This window comes from Ischnura elegans, chromosome 11 (assembly GCF_921293095.1).
Source record: "Ischnura elegans chromosome 11, ioIscEleg1.1, whole genome shotgun sequence".
In the NCBI taxonomy this organism is placed as follows: Eukaryota; Metazoa; Arthropoda; class Insecta; order Odonata; family Coenagrionidae; genus Ischnura; species Ischnura elegans.
The window spans coordinates 79,744,005-79,760,356 of NC_060256.1; the positions used below are offsets into that span (position 1 = coordinate 79,744,005).

At 37.8% G+C, this 16,352-nt stretch overlaps 1 protein-coding gene across 1 annotated transcript in view; it reads left to right on the forward strand.

Moving 5' to 3' along the window:
- LOC124167924 overlaps positions 1 to 16,352 on the forward strand; it is a 25,251-nt gene continuing 8,899 nt past the window's right edge. The window contains exons 1-6 of the mRNA XM_046545988.1: positions 1 to 518; positions 600 to 709; positions 796 to 891; positions 1,599 to 1,794; positions 8,016 to 8,260; positions 16,039 to 16,177. Coding sequence (XP_046401944.1) covers positions 468 to 518; positions 600 to 709; positions 796 to 891; positions 1,599 to 1,794; positions 8,016 to 8,260; positions 16,039 to 16,177 — 837 coding nt within the window. The 5' untranslated portion in view covers positions 1 to 467. The remainder of the gene's footprint in view (positions 519 to 599; positions 710 to 795; positions 892 to 1,598; positions 1,795 to 8,015; positions 8,261 to 16,038; positions 16,178 to 16,352) is intronic.

Here is a 16,352-nt window from a genome sequence, read left to right on the forward strand (position 1 = left end):
ATTTGATATCGTATGTATCAAGGTCAAATCCGAACATGACTCGTAAAACTGTGAATGTGTTTCTGCATGTTTCTGATTTATCAAGGGATTTTTGCATGCTGGAGTAACAGCTGTGATTGCTTATAATACCAACATATTAATTTCACGATTTCGTTTTTTATATTACACCGGGAAGTAAAGTCTTCTAATTGAATGTTAGTTGTAAAATTGGTGATATTTATCACTATTTGGGTAAGTATTAGCTCTTTGGGATGGCTAAACACCTATGCCCTAATTAAGAAGCGAAACTTCGGGAGGTTGGTATGCCTGCATCATGTCAACCTCGGCGATATCTCATTCTGCTCTGCAAAGAAGTTCTTAGAAAGGGAGTCCGGCGAAGAAATAATGAGGGAAATGGTTAAATTTTGAGACACGTATTGGGAAATATCCATGATTTAAATTATTTAAGTGTATTTTTCTAAATTGGTATGGCAGCGATGTTGGGCTACGGTAGAGAGGCTGTTCGAGTGAAAGTCAAGGTAGTTGATGTTCAATGTGCAATTTCAGTGTTTTGTAGATGTCTACAGGTATTACATTTCTTTGATTTATATTTTTTGTAGAAGTGCGAGGGTCATCTTCAGCCAGAAGACCGGAAATTTAGCGTTGATCCCCAAATTACCTCCTTTGAGGTGCTCCTGAGTATACTGGCGAAGGCATTTGATATTAAAGGGTGCGTGTTTTGTCAATGACCCCTTGATACCGTGGATACCTTGTTTTTGACTTAATCTAATGTCCTTGTATTTAACTGTACTACAGGGAATTTACCGTCAGTTATCGTGTGGTTGATGATTATGGACAAGAAACATATCTCTCTCTACTGTCAGATTGGGATCTGGATGCTGCCTTTCTCAGGTAAATAGTGTGAATGTTAAGTTATGAAAATTATTGTTAGAATAAATGGTTCATTTCCCCATTATAGTGTTTAATTTTTCATAATTTCTTGTCTGGATGCATGTAATCAGCACAAATAATGTATTACTTCAATCAGGAGTGACAGTGCTGCAATAAAATAAACCTTTGGTATTTATATATTTCTTCCTTGATGAGGAAGACTATCTCCTTATGCGTTTGGTAAACGAAATGTTGATAATACTCCTTTTGGTTGTCATTCATTTTAGGGCATTGAAATGTGTGAATATATTGAAAGTCATTGATTTTCCAGCACCACAGGAATTAGCTCTGAATTAATATTTCTAAACGTGGACGACGGGAGGTACCCCATTGCAATTACACCCCCCTGGCTGTTGAAAAACTTTGGAAATAATTGTACCAACTATTGTTATAACTTGAATAGGAACTGTTTATTTAGAAATGTCCCAGGGACAGCATTGAATACATCCCCCTGACGATTTTTCTACCTGGGCTCATGTTTCTAAATAAAGTTTGATAGCTTGTTACTTCTGCTTGCATATTGTGAGACATTGTGCTGTCATGAGTTCAATAGACTGTGATTGTGATTAATACTTTCAGTTTACTTCTTTTCATGTTGTAACTTGTGGGCAGAATTTGCTTGAAATTTTTTTATTTGTATTTTCTCATCATGAAATTCAATTTTTCAGTGCATCGGAACCATGCCTTTGTCTCCGTGTTGATATGAAAAAATTTGAGGAAGGACTTGCTCTTGATGATTGGGAATTGAATACACCTGTGTCTCATGAAATACATCATCACCACCATCACCATATCCCAAGGATGCCTGTTGTTGCTACAGAAACAAAGCCTCAGAACAGATTACCAGGATTGATATTGAACCAGGTGATCTATTTGATTTAATGTTACAAATTGTAGATAAGTGTTGTATTTCTAGCACTTTTGCTGCACAGGTTGCTTTGTGCGATCCCACAGGGCCACCTTCTGAAAGCCCCTCGTTGAGGTTTTCTTTAAAGTACTCCTGAGGAAAAATGACCCCCTTAGTCTCTCTCCTAGGTCAGTATTGTAGAGCCATATTTTGCCTTAAAGCTGTTTATTGGCTTTGACTTGGAAGTGAGAGGTCATTTCCCTTATGCTGAAAGTGGCACTTACTCTATGGCCCCCGAGTTCCATATTATGAGTTGAATACACTTAGTTTTTACTCAACTTGGAGGTTTTAATTAATTATTTAATTTCAAAACATCATTACCTTGCCTCGATTAAACTATCTTAATAGGCAGGTTGCTTGTTATCTTGTGTTCTTGTCCATCTAATTATTTGTAACTTTTGGAAAAAACTATTGTTTAGAAAGTTTAGTCTACATATTGTTATGTGGGATGATTTAGTTGGTACCATATCCCAGTTTTGAGAGAGAATAAGGAGCCTCCTCATTGTATGGAGCCATATGGTGTGATGCTGATAGGCTCTGAGTCAATATTTATATTAGTAATCATATGGCCAAATAAGTTTGAAATAAAATCTCTGACAATTTTTTGGCTGAATTAGGTAACCATCAATGGAGGAGAGGAATGTGGTAAGATATGAAGTGATGCTACTTTGCACTTTTCCATGTAAAAATTAATAGTCTCGTGCAAATTTGCTCTTTCACAATAATATTAGGTGGTGGGGGAGGAAGGAGAAAATTATCCTAATCCTTGGTTTTTTAGGGTGGGGAAGAGAGTGATTATAAGAGTGTGGGGAGGGTTGGGAATTTGGAACTGATCGTTGGTCTGAGGTGAGGTTGGGGAGATGACTGGGATAGTGACTGTCTTCGGGTGCTCGGAGGGTTTTTTCCTGATGAGCTGAGAAAGGTCAAGGAGCAGGGAATGGAAGGGGAAAACATGGTCATTAGTGATATTTTTTTTCCTACTAACAGCCGAAACGATACACAGTTGTTCCCAAATGTCCATTTTTGTCCCCTTTTTTACCCAGTGCACCATTTCTGGTATCCATCTTCTAGGCGGTGAGCGGCAAACTGGGATTTCCCTTCCTTCTATTCAAAATGCTCTTCTGCTCTGACTTTCAAACGTCTCCCCGTCTGTCCAATGTAATGTAATGGCCTTGTGTGATTGGATGAAAGAGTGTATGGCCTGGTCATATTGACTTACATATTATACTCAGTCTCAGCATGCCCTGAATCACTAGTCTTTTATTTAGTCATTTTGAAATTTTAAACCATATGTTAAGCAAGGGGTTATAAATGACAATAGGGCGATTTCCTATTATTTTTTATTGCCTAAATCGAAAGATTATTACTCCTGGAGTGAAAATTTTCAAGCACACGAAAACGCGATGGCTAATTATGAATGCCGGGAAAACCACGTGTGATGTCATTCTGGTTCCCGCTGTCACTGTGTGAGGTGACCTCGGGGCGAGGCTTTGAGCGCTGATACAACGCAGGCTGCTAGCAGGTAGCAGAGTACCCTGCAAGCAGGTAGTGCTTGGCTTAAATAAGGATTATTAATACCTTATCAAACGAAGGAAACTTTCCGACCGTAGGCAGTTTGAATAGGTCATTATTAAGAGATGTTTCCCTGAAGTCTGTGCCTCATGCATACATTGGTTATCTCAGACGATGCAAAACTCCTATCTACTCGTATAGAAACTAGGTCCCTGTGACGTCACGTGGAGTGGCATCGCATGGGCCCCAATCTGGCATTTTTCAAATGCGGTTAAAATTGACCATTGCCATTCGTCTAAACTGGGATTTCTAAAACCAAATAATTTGTATATTATGAACACACTGATGGTGGGTAACGAATCGCAATCAATGCATTTCGTTTTCTTTGATGAAGGAAACTACCCTATTATAAAATTTAAAACTGTGAAATGTAAATTCATTTCATCTAGAGTATATTCATATTTTAAATTGTTTTACTTTACCATTAATATTTATTCATAAATCATGGAATCAATCTACAGTATTATGGGTGCAATTCAGGATTACCACATTAAGGAGGGAGGGAAGTTGTTTTTGATAAGGTATTATCACTTTAACCTTCCAGGTTTATAAAGATACCATTCAGTGAAGTGATCCACAACATCACTCAATACGTTACTGTTCTGCTGTTTTTATAGCACTTCTATTTCGAGACTTAATAATTTTTTGGCTGAAATAGTTGCTCTTATTCAGTGTGCGATTCTCATATTTTCATCTCATTCAGTCATTTATGGCCACTTGTATTCATAATGATACAGAATGAAGGCATTATAACTTGAGATTGTCAATGGTTAATTTATTGAATTGCTCATGAGCGCAATACTGACAAAGGAATGACTTGAAATCACTGCACTATTACAGATATGGAAAGGCAGCGACAGACAGTCACAAGACACCTTTGCAAAAATGGTGTCTCTTGAATGTATCTGAACATGACTTTTCGCCCTTCAATTTTGCAGCCTTTCTCTTCATAAGTAAACCAGGCTCTGCTTCTTAGTCTGAAGTCTTTTAGAGTCCCAGAAAAACCACAGGAATTAGATGTAAATTATTCCGATTACCTTGTCACAACTTAGCTGATGATCAGGAAGCTTACTATATGCAAATAAATAGAAATACATCCCCAGAATTAAGTCTATCTATTCATATTTTGCAGAGAATAATTCTGAATTATCCCTATTGATCCATGATTTTGACCAAATTGAAAATTTGTAATTGACATTAAATATTGTTGGAGTTCTTGTAGTTTGGCTAAATTAGATGTTAAAGAAGTGTGGCAGCAGCCTGGGGGTATGCAATTTGTAATGCTCAATTGGGTAAAATCGGGAATTTAATTTTGGGCGTATTACATTGGTGTCTGAAGCGAATGTTACTTTTCAGTACATGTAATAAGAAATTATCACTTTCATGTAATTTCATTCATCAACATGTGCTTTTCTCAGCTGATAAATATTGGATGTAAATTTTAATTCCAGAATATAATAATGGTCTAAAAATTTACCCAATAATGGTGATTTAAGGTTGCTAAACAAAAAAAGTCACAATGTGCTTTTAGCATGTTTAGCCTGGTAGCCAATATTAATTCTACTGAAATTATTAATCGAATACACGAAGAAAAATCCTAGTACCAAAGTAATATAACTCTCCCATAATCAAATTCAGTGCTTAAAAGTAAATAACACTGGTAATTAGGACAGTAAAATGGGAAATTAGAGTTTGATTTTAGTCGAGGGATCGGGTTGGTATGGTGGCTAGAGTGTTGGCTTCCCACCCGGCGGGCTCGGGTTCAAATCCCGGCAGTGGCAGAGAATTTTCAGAGACTGCCCGATCCCTGTTTAAATGTCGTGGGGAGGACATTTCAAGTGCAACACTCCGTCCGTCGAATGGGACGTTAAGCCGTGGTCCCCTTGGCGCCTTTCGTTAAGAGCAGCCTAACGCCGACGCCAGGTTTCTCTCCACCCTTCCTTCCACACCCTTCACGCATGGCGCAAATGACCTCAGCTGTCGCCTGGTCGCCTCCTCCAAATACCATACCATACCATTTCAGTTGATACTAATGTTAAAAGCTACTTGAGCTGTATTTGGAATTAAGGCACTGATTTAAATATTAGGATGTTCCATGGACTCTTATCCATCACCTGCAAGGAGCTGAAATGGCCTTTTATGGGGCCATTCACATTGAATGTGTCATTAAAATTATGTGAGGCAGCATTGCAAAAATTATCTTTGAAGACTAAGTATTCTTTACTTTTTTTTTGTTTTTGTGTTTACAACTAAGAATGTTTTAAATTGTCACCGCTGAATTTTCAGTTCAAAAGTAAATAGCATTGAATTACATACATACAAACTGTATCACTCAAGTGCAGAATCAAAATCCTTTCTATGCAAATCCAAAATTGTAGGTCCTGATACGCAAGATCATGTATCACTCAGGTTTATTTCTCTGCCAAACCATTCACTCCAACAACATTTAAAAATTGGCATATTTTTGTTGTCTCCACAAAACCCAGTTTCTCTATTATTAATTAAACAAGCCAATGATGGGTGTATGAATTGCCATGAGAAAAAATTCCCCTTGAACAGGAATTGAACTAACCAAGCCACTGAGCAGACCACTACTCTCTCCAAGTTCCTGAATTCCCATGGCAATTGTACCAAGGGTCTTGGTACTAGATATTTGGCCCTCACGGTCCATCGAGGATGACAATGTGAGGGAGAAACGAATTCAATGAAGCTACAACTGGTTGAGAGACTCCAACCTGCACTAAATTTTTGCATGATAGTACGTGTAAAATTTCTAAGTCTACCATGTTAATGACAGCAAAAGTTGCATGATTTGCCATGAGAAAAAATTCCTTCTCTTCTTTGGATTAAAAAAGAAAGAATCCGTGAACTTGGATAGTGTAGTAGTCACCCGGAAGGCCAATGGTGGTTAAATTCCTGGTCGAGGGGAATTTTTTCTCATGGAAATTCATGCGTATATTTCACTGCCGTTCACACAGCAGGATTCAAAATGTTATACAAGTCAGTGATAGTTTTTTTTATTTATAAACATTTATGTGCTCCCTTATAGTTTTCAGTGCTGAATCCGAAAATTACCATATAAACGTAACGTTACGTACGGGACAAAAAGAAATTGAACATTAGGGTATGTTTAAATTCAATAAATATTTGTTTAACATTAGAATCATTTAGTTTGACACAAAACCTGTTTAGAAAATCATATTTTGAGTAGCTGTCTATCAAGAAACTTGGTGAAAAAAGAAAGTCATCTATTTTTTGTTACGTACGGGACAAAGAAACAATGTATTTTTAAACACTGTGTTTTACCATTATATTATTGCAAAATTATTATAACTTAGTGACAGAAACTCTTATATGGTACTATATTTTGATATTATAATTACCAAGACAAATAAAAATAGCATTTACTCAGGCATTGATATGGCAACACAACCTATGAAAATGGTAATTTTTGAACAGCTGATGAAGAGACGACTTTGAACCTATGTTACCTACATATTTAAGCATATTTGACTGAAATAATTAGTAAATACTCATAATATAGCCTTATAAGAAGACAATAATGACAATAAGTTAAATACAAAAAAATATTTTCATTTCCAAAAGTTACCTATTTTCATGGAATGGCCCATTTACGAAATTACCAAAATCATTTTCATCCAGCATATCAAAAATGTTAAAATTTGCAACAATTGGAAGCATTGATAAACAATCAAAGTGTACAGAAAGAAGTTTAAATTTCAATTATTTACAAGATTTACTAAGAATAAAAATTTATTTGGACTGCTCACTCACTGCTTCATGCTTTTCCTTACATGATGGGCATGGGGCTCATTTTGGTGCAACATCTAATTATAATCATCTCCATAGTGAAGAAAAAAACCCAGTATTGTTCCACAAACTTTTATTTGCTGTTGACTAGTTTTGACAGCTATAGTATCATTATCAAGGCAAACAGAAAGAGCTCTTACAATGTCGAGCCTTATATATCCGACAACAGTAGGGGGAGGAAGACCAGATGAGGGAAGGGGGGGCAGTTAGAGGGAGGTTCCAAACATAAAAGTATAAAATCTGGGGAGGGAGAGGTGGACAGGTGGTGACAAGCTTAATGGGGGGGGGGGGGCAGGGGGATTGGCAAGGAAGAAGTTAGATTTTAAAATAAATAGAGTAAATAAAAGTTTGTGGAACAGTACTGGGTTTTTTGCTTCACCATTAATATCTCATAGTTTTACCAAGTCACACCAAAATCAATTGATTTCATTATAATCTTCTCCTTAGATGGAACCCAGGTTTTCTTGAAAATCTGTTATATGATGATTTATTGATATTTAATTGTCGTAGATAGAGTTCTGAAATATATGTACATACATACCTGCGTTGTATTTAATTTGGTTTTATTTTGTTGTTGTACTGTTTATCAAATTTTCACATGCTCTAAGTAACGAATCTATTAGGGTAAATTTGTACGATCAAATAGTCTGCGCAGTTGAAAATATCTGGAAAAGTCAGGGAATTTCAGGTTGACATCTTAGTGGACACTTTGTTTATTTTAATATGAGCCTTTGAATAGTGTTTACTAAATTCTTCTGTCCCATAATTCTTCCAGGTTGAAAGGACTTTCACCATGGTGCAGAGGGCTTTGAATCTTGTAGAAGACCCCAACCAGGCCATAGTAGCTCCAGCTCCCAACCCTGTGTACTCTACGCCTTGCTGCTCGCAGACTTCATTGCCTCCACGACCTCCCCTCACTGATACAGAGTTCAGAAATTTCTTGGGACCTCTTGGACAACTCACCCGTGGGAGAGAACTTAGGGCCGTTGTTCACCTTGGTGGAATGGAGCCGAGTTTGAGGTATTATATGTGAAAATTACGTGTACTTCTATACTGTGGTATGTTCCTCGGAGTGATCCTTCATCTTGACCAACTGAAGTTTTGGTTTATCACCTCGTATTCAATGGGAGAAGAAAAATCTTTTTTTTTTCATGACCATGTAGGAAAAGCTTTTTTTCCTAGATTGCAGAAAAAAATTAGGGATTCTATGGTATATAAATATCAAAAACCTGTACTAATACGGTTGTCTGATCAGGCTGTATGATGTTCATGATAATAATTAATACTACTGTATTTCTCCTAAAATATTCCCCCCAATTTCGGGGCTTTAGCTTTGGGAAATTTTAACAAATGCATTTGAATATAATTCCCCCTTTACTTTTACCGTGGGCATTTTTGAAAAAAAAGGGGGGACCATATTCAGATAAATACGGTATTCCTCTGCTTTTTAATTTTAAATACAGTAGGTCCTCTACCTACGATATTTGATTAACCAACTTTCAGAGGTACATTGAAATTGAAAAATTCATGCGTGCCTGAATTTAAAATTTGGTGCCTTCAGAGTTGGCTGATGTGAGGCTGTGTGGAGTAAAGGAACTCATACTTTGGGCTCAGTATGAACAAAGTATCAAATAAACAGCTGTGAAGTCAGGCATTGTTCAGCATTTCCCCCGTTCTGCCTTCAGTAAATTTTTTTTTGGCTCCAGCCACATCACATATGCAGCTAGATAGTTCATGACTTAATAAATGTGCATTCTGCAGGATAAACACGCTTTTTGATGCCTTGCGTAGGTTTTTGAACTTACGAACGAATCTAGTAAACCCAAAGAGAATGCAGAGATCATCGAATCTTGGAATGCATCCATCGGCGCACCCAGCGAGGGGCAGGAAGGAGCAGCTTCCCCCCCACCTCCCCCCCTCCCCCCAGAAGCAAAAAATTCAAATTTGTTTAAGGGGGCGCCCTAGCATTTGAATTTCCCAATTTAACGGCTCACGAAGGCCTCTAGCCGCAGCGCCGGGACATGGAGACCGAAGCCGAAGCGCCTCGAGGGAGAGAAAGGGGGGAAAAAGGCAACTCCCCTCTTAATTTCACCCACGACGACTCCGGGGAGAAATTGGATGGTTGGTGAAAATTGGTCTCACCCGGAGTTGATACGTGACACCTAAATGCTGGCGAGCCAATTAAAAATAGCAGAAGCCAATTTATGGGGGCCGTGTTCCTCTCTCAGGCGCTGAAAAAATAGGCCTGTGGATGCGAAGGTCCTTTTGAGTTTACACCTTTTCCGAAATTGCTGACGGTATTATTTACATTATGTAAGCAGGCATTTCGTCAAAATCATGTTATAGACTTAGGTGGCGGCTGGGTGAAGTCCTCGCCTGCCATACAAGAAATCACGGGTTCGAGTCCCACCTGGGGCCGTATTCTGTAACTCCAAACCGATCGGTGCGGCTCTGATTCGTCGGGTGTGACGTCACACTGACTCCCGGTAAGAAGTCGTGCGATTCTGTACGAACCCGATCAGTGCGGCACCGACGAGAGGAGCCGTACCGACAGCAAAAAGGAGTCGATATGGCCACCGACTAGTGGGTTTCATGAACTCCCCGGTGCGCATTGTACGTTTTATTTTGTTTTTACCTCATCACCGAATAAATAATGAGGTTTTCTGCAATGTTATCTTTTTCTGCCCCTTCGAATACGCCTCTATTATTCACTGTGTCATCATCTATATTGATTACCTTGACAGAAATATTAGATATTGGTTAATAAACATGAGGTTTGCTAACATATATAGTGACTTTTTCTCATTTATGTTGCCACTTTCACTCGCTTGTTATAGGCTTTATTTCTCTCTATCATCATTTATTTGCTCCTTTGACATAAAAAATATATTTTTGATTAAATATGAGTTTTGCCGCAATGTTATCACTTTATCTCACTCTGAATAGGCAACTATTATTTCACTCAGTCATCATTTGACGTTTCTCTCGGCATAGAAATAAGATCTTTTTATTTAAGTATGAAGTTTGCCGCAACGGTATCAGTTTCTTTCATTTGTTTCTTTCTACAGGCAACTGTATTTCATTTTATCGTCAGCCATTGATTCACTTGACGGTAAAAGAAGATATTTGTTAATAAGTATGAGGTTTGCCGCTATATTATCATTTTCTCTCACTTGGAATGCGCTCTACTTATACGTATGTATTTCACCCAATCACAATTTCTTTACTGCCTCGTCATTACACTTCTTTTAATTACACCCAGCTCCATATTTTTATAACAATTTCCTAACTTGTTCCTCTAATATGACATTTACATTTGCTTTTGAATCCTATGTTCACGTTCCATGGTATGTTATTTTCGTCTGCTACGGTGCCAATGGCATAACCTTCCGTTGATAACATTTAGACGGAACTTACTTAATGACAACTATATTACCAAATCATGAATAAATAGCAATATACGGAACCAATATTTAAAAGAAACTACGACCTCAAGGATAGTTTCAATAATTCATTCCAGCAACAACAATCTCTCTCACATGCAAACTATATTGTGATGTTGTAATATCGTTTCCTTCGATTCTGTAGGTTTTACAGCATTACTACCACACATTATATAAGCATTGTTAACAACTTATCCAATATCGATTAACTTAATCTAGATAAGTCGTAATTTCCGCAAATAAAAATATTGAGAATGACGACAACAAACTGTGCCAATTAGTCTTCACTTCTTTTTACCCTTCTTTCATTGGTGGAGTGGAGTGGAGATGACTTCTAACTTCGGATATATTCGGATTTTCCCTGTTTGAGAAGGAGGGGGAACCGTACCGACTGATTTGATACCGACGACCATACTGAATCGCTGAATTTGCCGTCGTTGGTATGGAAACCGTCGTCGGTACAGAATAATAATAATAATAATATATTTATTAACTCCGTAGGGATACAATTATCCATGGGTTTCGTCAAGATACAGAGAGACATAAAAGAATCACAAAACACAGCTTACAAAATATCAAAAAAAATTCTTGAACACTAATAACATTTATAAAATATCATTAAAAAATTCTTGGACACTATAATAACCTTTGTTACATAGCAAGTTTCTCAATCTATTCTTAAAAACCTTTTTTGAGGAAAGGGATTTCATATCAGAGGGTAGCCTATCATAGGCGGATCCAGGGGGGGGGGGGCACGGGGGCACGTGCCCCCCCCAGACCCTTAAAAATATGATAGATTTTTAATACGGTCCCATTATAATTTGGTTCGTTTTGTATAACAAGGTATCCTTGTGCCCCCCCCTGAACAAAATCCTGGATACGGCCTTGCTTGTGCCCCTCCCAGAAAGAAATCCTGGATCCGCCCCTGTAGCCTATTGTAGATTGCAGCAATAGAGTGATTTGGTCCCTTCTGGCATTGTCTAAATGAATACAGATAACTGTGAATGTCACTTTTTGATCTAGTGTCGTGACTGTGAAAATCAGAGTTAACTCGGAAGTAATACGGATAACACTTCACAAACATGGCACATGAGAGAATGTAAACACATGGAAGTGTGAGGATCTTGAGGGACACAAACAGTGGCCGGCCACTTGTTCGTATTGGAACTTTACAGATGGCCTTAATGGCTTGTTTCTGTAAAGAGAAGGCTTTAGCTGCAGTAGGGGAGTTACCCCAAAACATGATACCATATGACAATAGTGAGTGTACTTTGGTAAAGTACACAGCTTTTAGAACATATATAGAAACAAGAGGAGAGAGTTTCCTTATCATATAAATACCTACTGAAAGTTTCTTATTAATTTCAAAAACATGAGTTGACCAGTCAAGAGTGTCATCAAACTGTAGACGTAATAATTTCACGGTGGACGAGGTGGAGAAATCCGAATGAGGAGGAAGAGTAGGAATCTCATGAGAGAACTTGTTGCGAAAGAGAATACAAGTGGTTTTAGCCTCATTCAGAACCATTCTGTTAAGGTGGCACCACTGCAACATCTCATCTTTTGTAGTCGAGGCCAAATGATCCAAGAGAGGTAAAGTACTAGCGGATAAGAGATTAGAAGTATCGTCAGCATACATAACAGTGGAGCAATATGAGAAGTGTTTAGGAAGATCATTAATGAAGAGGAGAAAGAGTAGAGGACCAAGGATAGAACCTTGAGGTACTCCAACCGGTATTTTCAAGGGACTGGATTTAATTTCCACCACTCCTGCAAGTGATTGATGAGTGTAACTCACAAACTGCGATCTGTCACTAAGGAATGATGATATCCAATTATAAGAGTTATTAGTGATTCCCAAGCACTGAAGTTTGGACTTGAGAACTTCATGATCCACACTGTTAAAAGCATTTTTGAAGTCAAAAGAGATGCCTAAAATGTGATGTTTATTGTTCAGTCCAAGAATAACATTATTTAGGAACTCGAAAATAGCAGAATTAGTGGCCAGCTCTAAAAACCATGCTGAGAGTCAGAAATTAAATTAAATCTCTGGAGGTACTTAATTAATCTATGATGGAAGAGTTTTTCAAAGATCTTTGAAAATGTTGATAGAATGGAAATAGGTCTGTAATTAATAGACTCTGAAGGGCAGCCTTTCTTGATGATGAATGTGCTGGCGGTGGTTACTAAAGTTACAGCTAGAAATATTTTTTTTTATTGAAACCGATGAAAAGAAGCAATGGATCAGAGCACGATGAAAAAAATTCTGTGGGAGAGCCGAAACCTGCGTCTCAAGGCATAAGTAGTAGTTAATTAATAGCTGAACTTTGGGTCATCATTAATTCTGATATAACTCTCATCACCTCGCAAGCATTTTATATTTTTTTTAAATGCCACTGAAAACATGAAATTATATATGAACCATTATAAATTAACATAAATCATAGGAAAACATAAAGAAAAAAATTCACCAGTTCTACAACTAGTTTTCATTTGCATTCTAGGGAATAGTTGTCCCCGTGATCATCACTGAATTTTGGCATTGATGCTATGATGCGCGAGGCAGTGTGGTTCAGAAGCCCTTGAAGGTCCACTTTAATGTTTTTCTTCCACTGATATCCCCTCTGGGAACCTTGCGAGCGCAGTGTCATCGATGTGGGTAGCGATAGCTCAGCTGCTGATGCTTTCTCAAATCAGTCATTTTTCTTCTCTTATTGTTAGACCTATCACAAGACCTCTTAAAGTGTTTCTTAGGCCTTTCTTTGCTGCTTTACCCAGAAAAACCAGGAATTAGATGACAATAGTGACATAAAATCGCCTTGGAGGAAAGTAAAGCCAACACGAATACGTTAAACAATAATAGGTTACTACCTGAGCAAGGAATCCCAAGGAGATTATTATGCATGTCAGCTGGGTATATCTTTCTCTTACAAACATCGACGTTTTCTTCAAAGTTGCTGGTTCTCTTACATTCGTCCCATTTCTGGAAATACGTATTGAAAAAGTATTTTTTCATGACATTCTGCATTATTTCCTTTGTTTTCACTTCTTGCTCCTAGTTAAACTTATTGAGAAGACATTTAACGGCAAATTTACGTTTTGAGGACAACGAATTTCCACGTCAATTAACAATAACGTCATGTATTTTTTTCGTGTTACTTTCATGCGCTCAATTTTTTCTTGTCCGAAATATCAACGATCTGAATCACCAAAGAAGAAAATCGAAATTAGAATAAAATTCCCTGCATATTACAACACACAAAATCATTGAGATCTAGGAAAATATGGGAACCTTTTTATCATTGAGAGATATCCTCCAGTAGCGGTAGTTCGTCCTCAAAGCTGAAATCTCACGCTCTAGGGGAAATAAACCTTGGTTCTTCGCTTCCGTAGCACAAGCACTGAGATCTTTTGGCCCTCACTAGTAAAAGCTGACTAATTTGTTCTGTAAAATCATGAACGGATTTTTTTTCAATCTATTGGGAAGAAGCATTTGTGGAAATCTCCGTGCAAGCCACCTCGTAGAAATCACCCGTATCGAAGAGAAGTAATCCCGAAAATGGCAAAAACCCTTCATATAACGAGGCAATAAAGCAATAAGCGGCATTTCTACAAACGGACAGCTATGCTTTGAGTACCAAATTTCTTAAACGCTAGGTAAAAATCGTAAGACTGAGGTAGGGTTTACGGGCACGATACGGATTAACGCAGCCGGCAGGGTAGTGCCCGCCACCACTCTTTCCAATGTTTGATCTAATAGGAGCAATGAAAGACCTAGGAGAGTGTGGTTAGCAAAATGCGGGTGCATTGCGGTAAGATATGGGTTCTCCAAGTATAAGAAACTATTTCCTTGCAGCCGCACGCTTTCCGAGACAAGCTTCTGACTTGACAGCGCATTCGTTGAATCGAATAAAATCGTAATTTGCACAAAAAAAATAAAAAATAATACTCAATGGAATATATAATGTATACAGGTGTAGAAAACTGTAATTTCATCTCATCTTAAGCGAAATATCCTCAACTATAACTAAGGCTGAACAAATTTCCGCATCTAATCACTGCGTCGGGTGGTTGGACACTCAGGCACATAACTTAATAGGAGAGGTGGGGTGGCAGGTTGGTGCAAGATTTCTCTTTTGAGAATTAAAGTTGATAATTTGTTTTGTAATGCGGTGTAAAACTTTACGCGTAGCAATGTGAACAACATGAAGTTTTCCTCTAACCATGTTATCAATACGTGAAAATAAAACATGTTAAACGTTTAATAAAAAAATAATACTAACTATGCATGGAAAAGAAATTTTCACTACTACGGATTCTAAACATATTCATTCTTGTTATGGCACCCTTAAAAATTAGTCATTTTAAAACAAAACGCAACTGTACATATATACTTACTTCAGACAATTTTCTCAAAAGATAGGAAAACAGTTTTGAGATAATTTGATGTTAATTTGACAGATGCACATCTCATTTGCACGTCTTCCTTTTCTAAGGCTTCTATCCATTTCGATCTCTTCCACCGCACCACCAAAAAAAACGCAGAAAGAAAGAAGGACGATGCGATCTCAAAATCAAGCAGAGAAGAAAACATGTCACCGGCCGGCCGGCGGAGTTGCTGTTGAGGGGAGGGCCTGCGCGCCTCGGAGGGGAGAACCAGGAGGGGAGGCAAAGAAGTGAAGGATGACTCGCGGAAGGAGGAAAGGCTTTTAGGATGACTCGAAACGACTGCGCGTATTCAAAAAACTGGCTGCAAGATCTCACAATTTCCCAAATTGTAGCTTTGATTTACGACGTGTGGCATATGTGTAGCCTCTGCTTGTAGTTGAAAGATTATATTTTGCTTTGGTCGGTTGAATTTATTTTGCGTAATTTTGTGCCGTGGTGATGGTCGTTGAAAAAATCAAAATTTGTGAAATTAAGCGACAAGTATCTCCTCTAGGAAACTTATTAAAAGACCCGTCTTCGTCTCAAGGCACAGATTTAACCTTTATTACTATTCTTAGTCAAGAAATCGCTATGTACCTATGACGAGCGAAGCACAAACTAGTTAATAGAAAGGGTCTGCATCACCTTCCGCGACTGTGCTAGGGCACCCCCTTAAAGAAAATAATATTTGTTCAAGCAAATAATTTTAAAACTAATAAAGAGCTTTCACAGTTTCCTAGAAATGTTGGTTTCATTAATCTTTTCCATGCTTAAATCTTACCTATAACTTGAACAACCATGGTTTGCTCCCCCCTAGTTTTGATCCTGGGTTCGCCCTTGAATGCATCTTGTTTGTATGTGGTGGACTTAGGTACTGTAGAAGGTATTCAACCTATGACTAATTTTAAATGTACTTTTGAATTTTAGGAAAGTAGTCTGGAAACATATCTTAAATGTGTATCCTGATGGGATGACTGGAAAGGAAAGAATGGATTACATGAAAAAGAAGAGTTATGAATATGAAGAGCTGAGGGATTATTGGAAGGATATGATCAAAAGAGGACAGGTATGTGTTACATTATTTTATGAATAAATACTGTTTAAATTTGAAATAGTTTTGGTGAAAATTGCCGAATTTGCACAAATTTTAGCTGAATCCTATTCTATGATGACCCTGTTATGGAACTTTCATTGGAATAATGTTATTATATCATCATTTAATTCAAGCTAGATGGTGAATG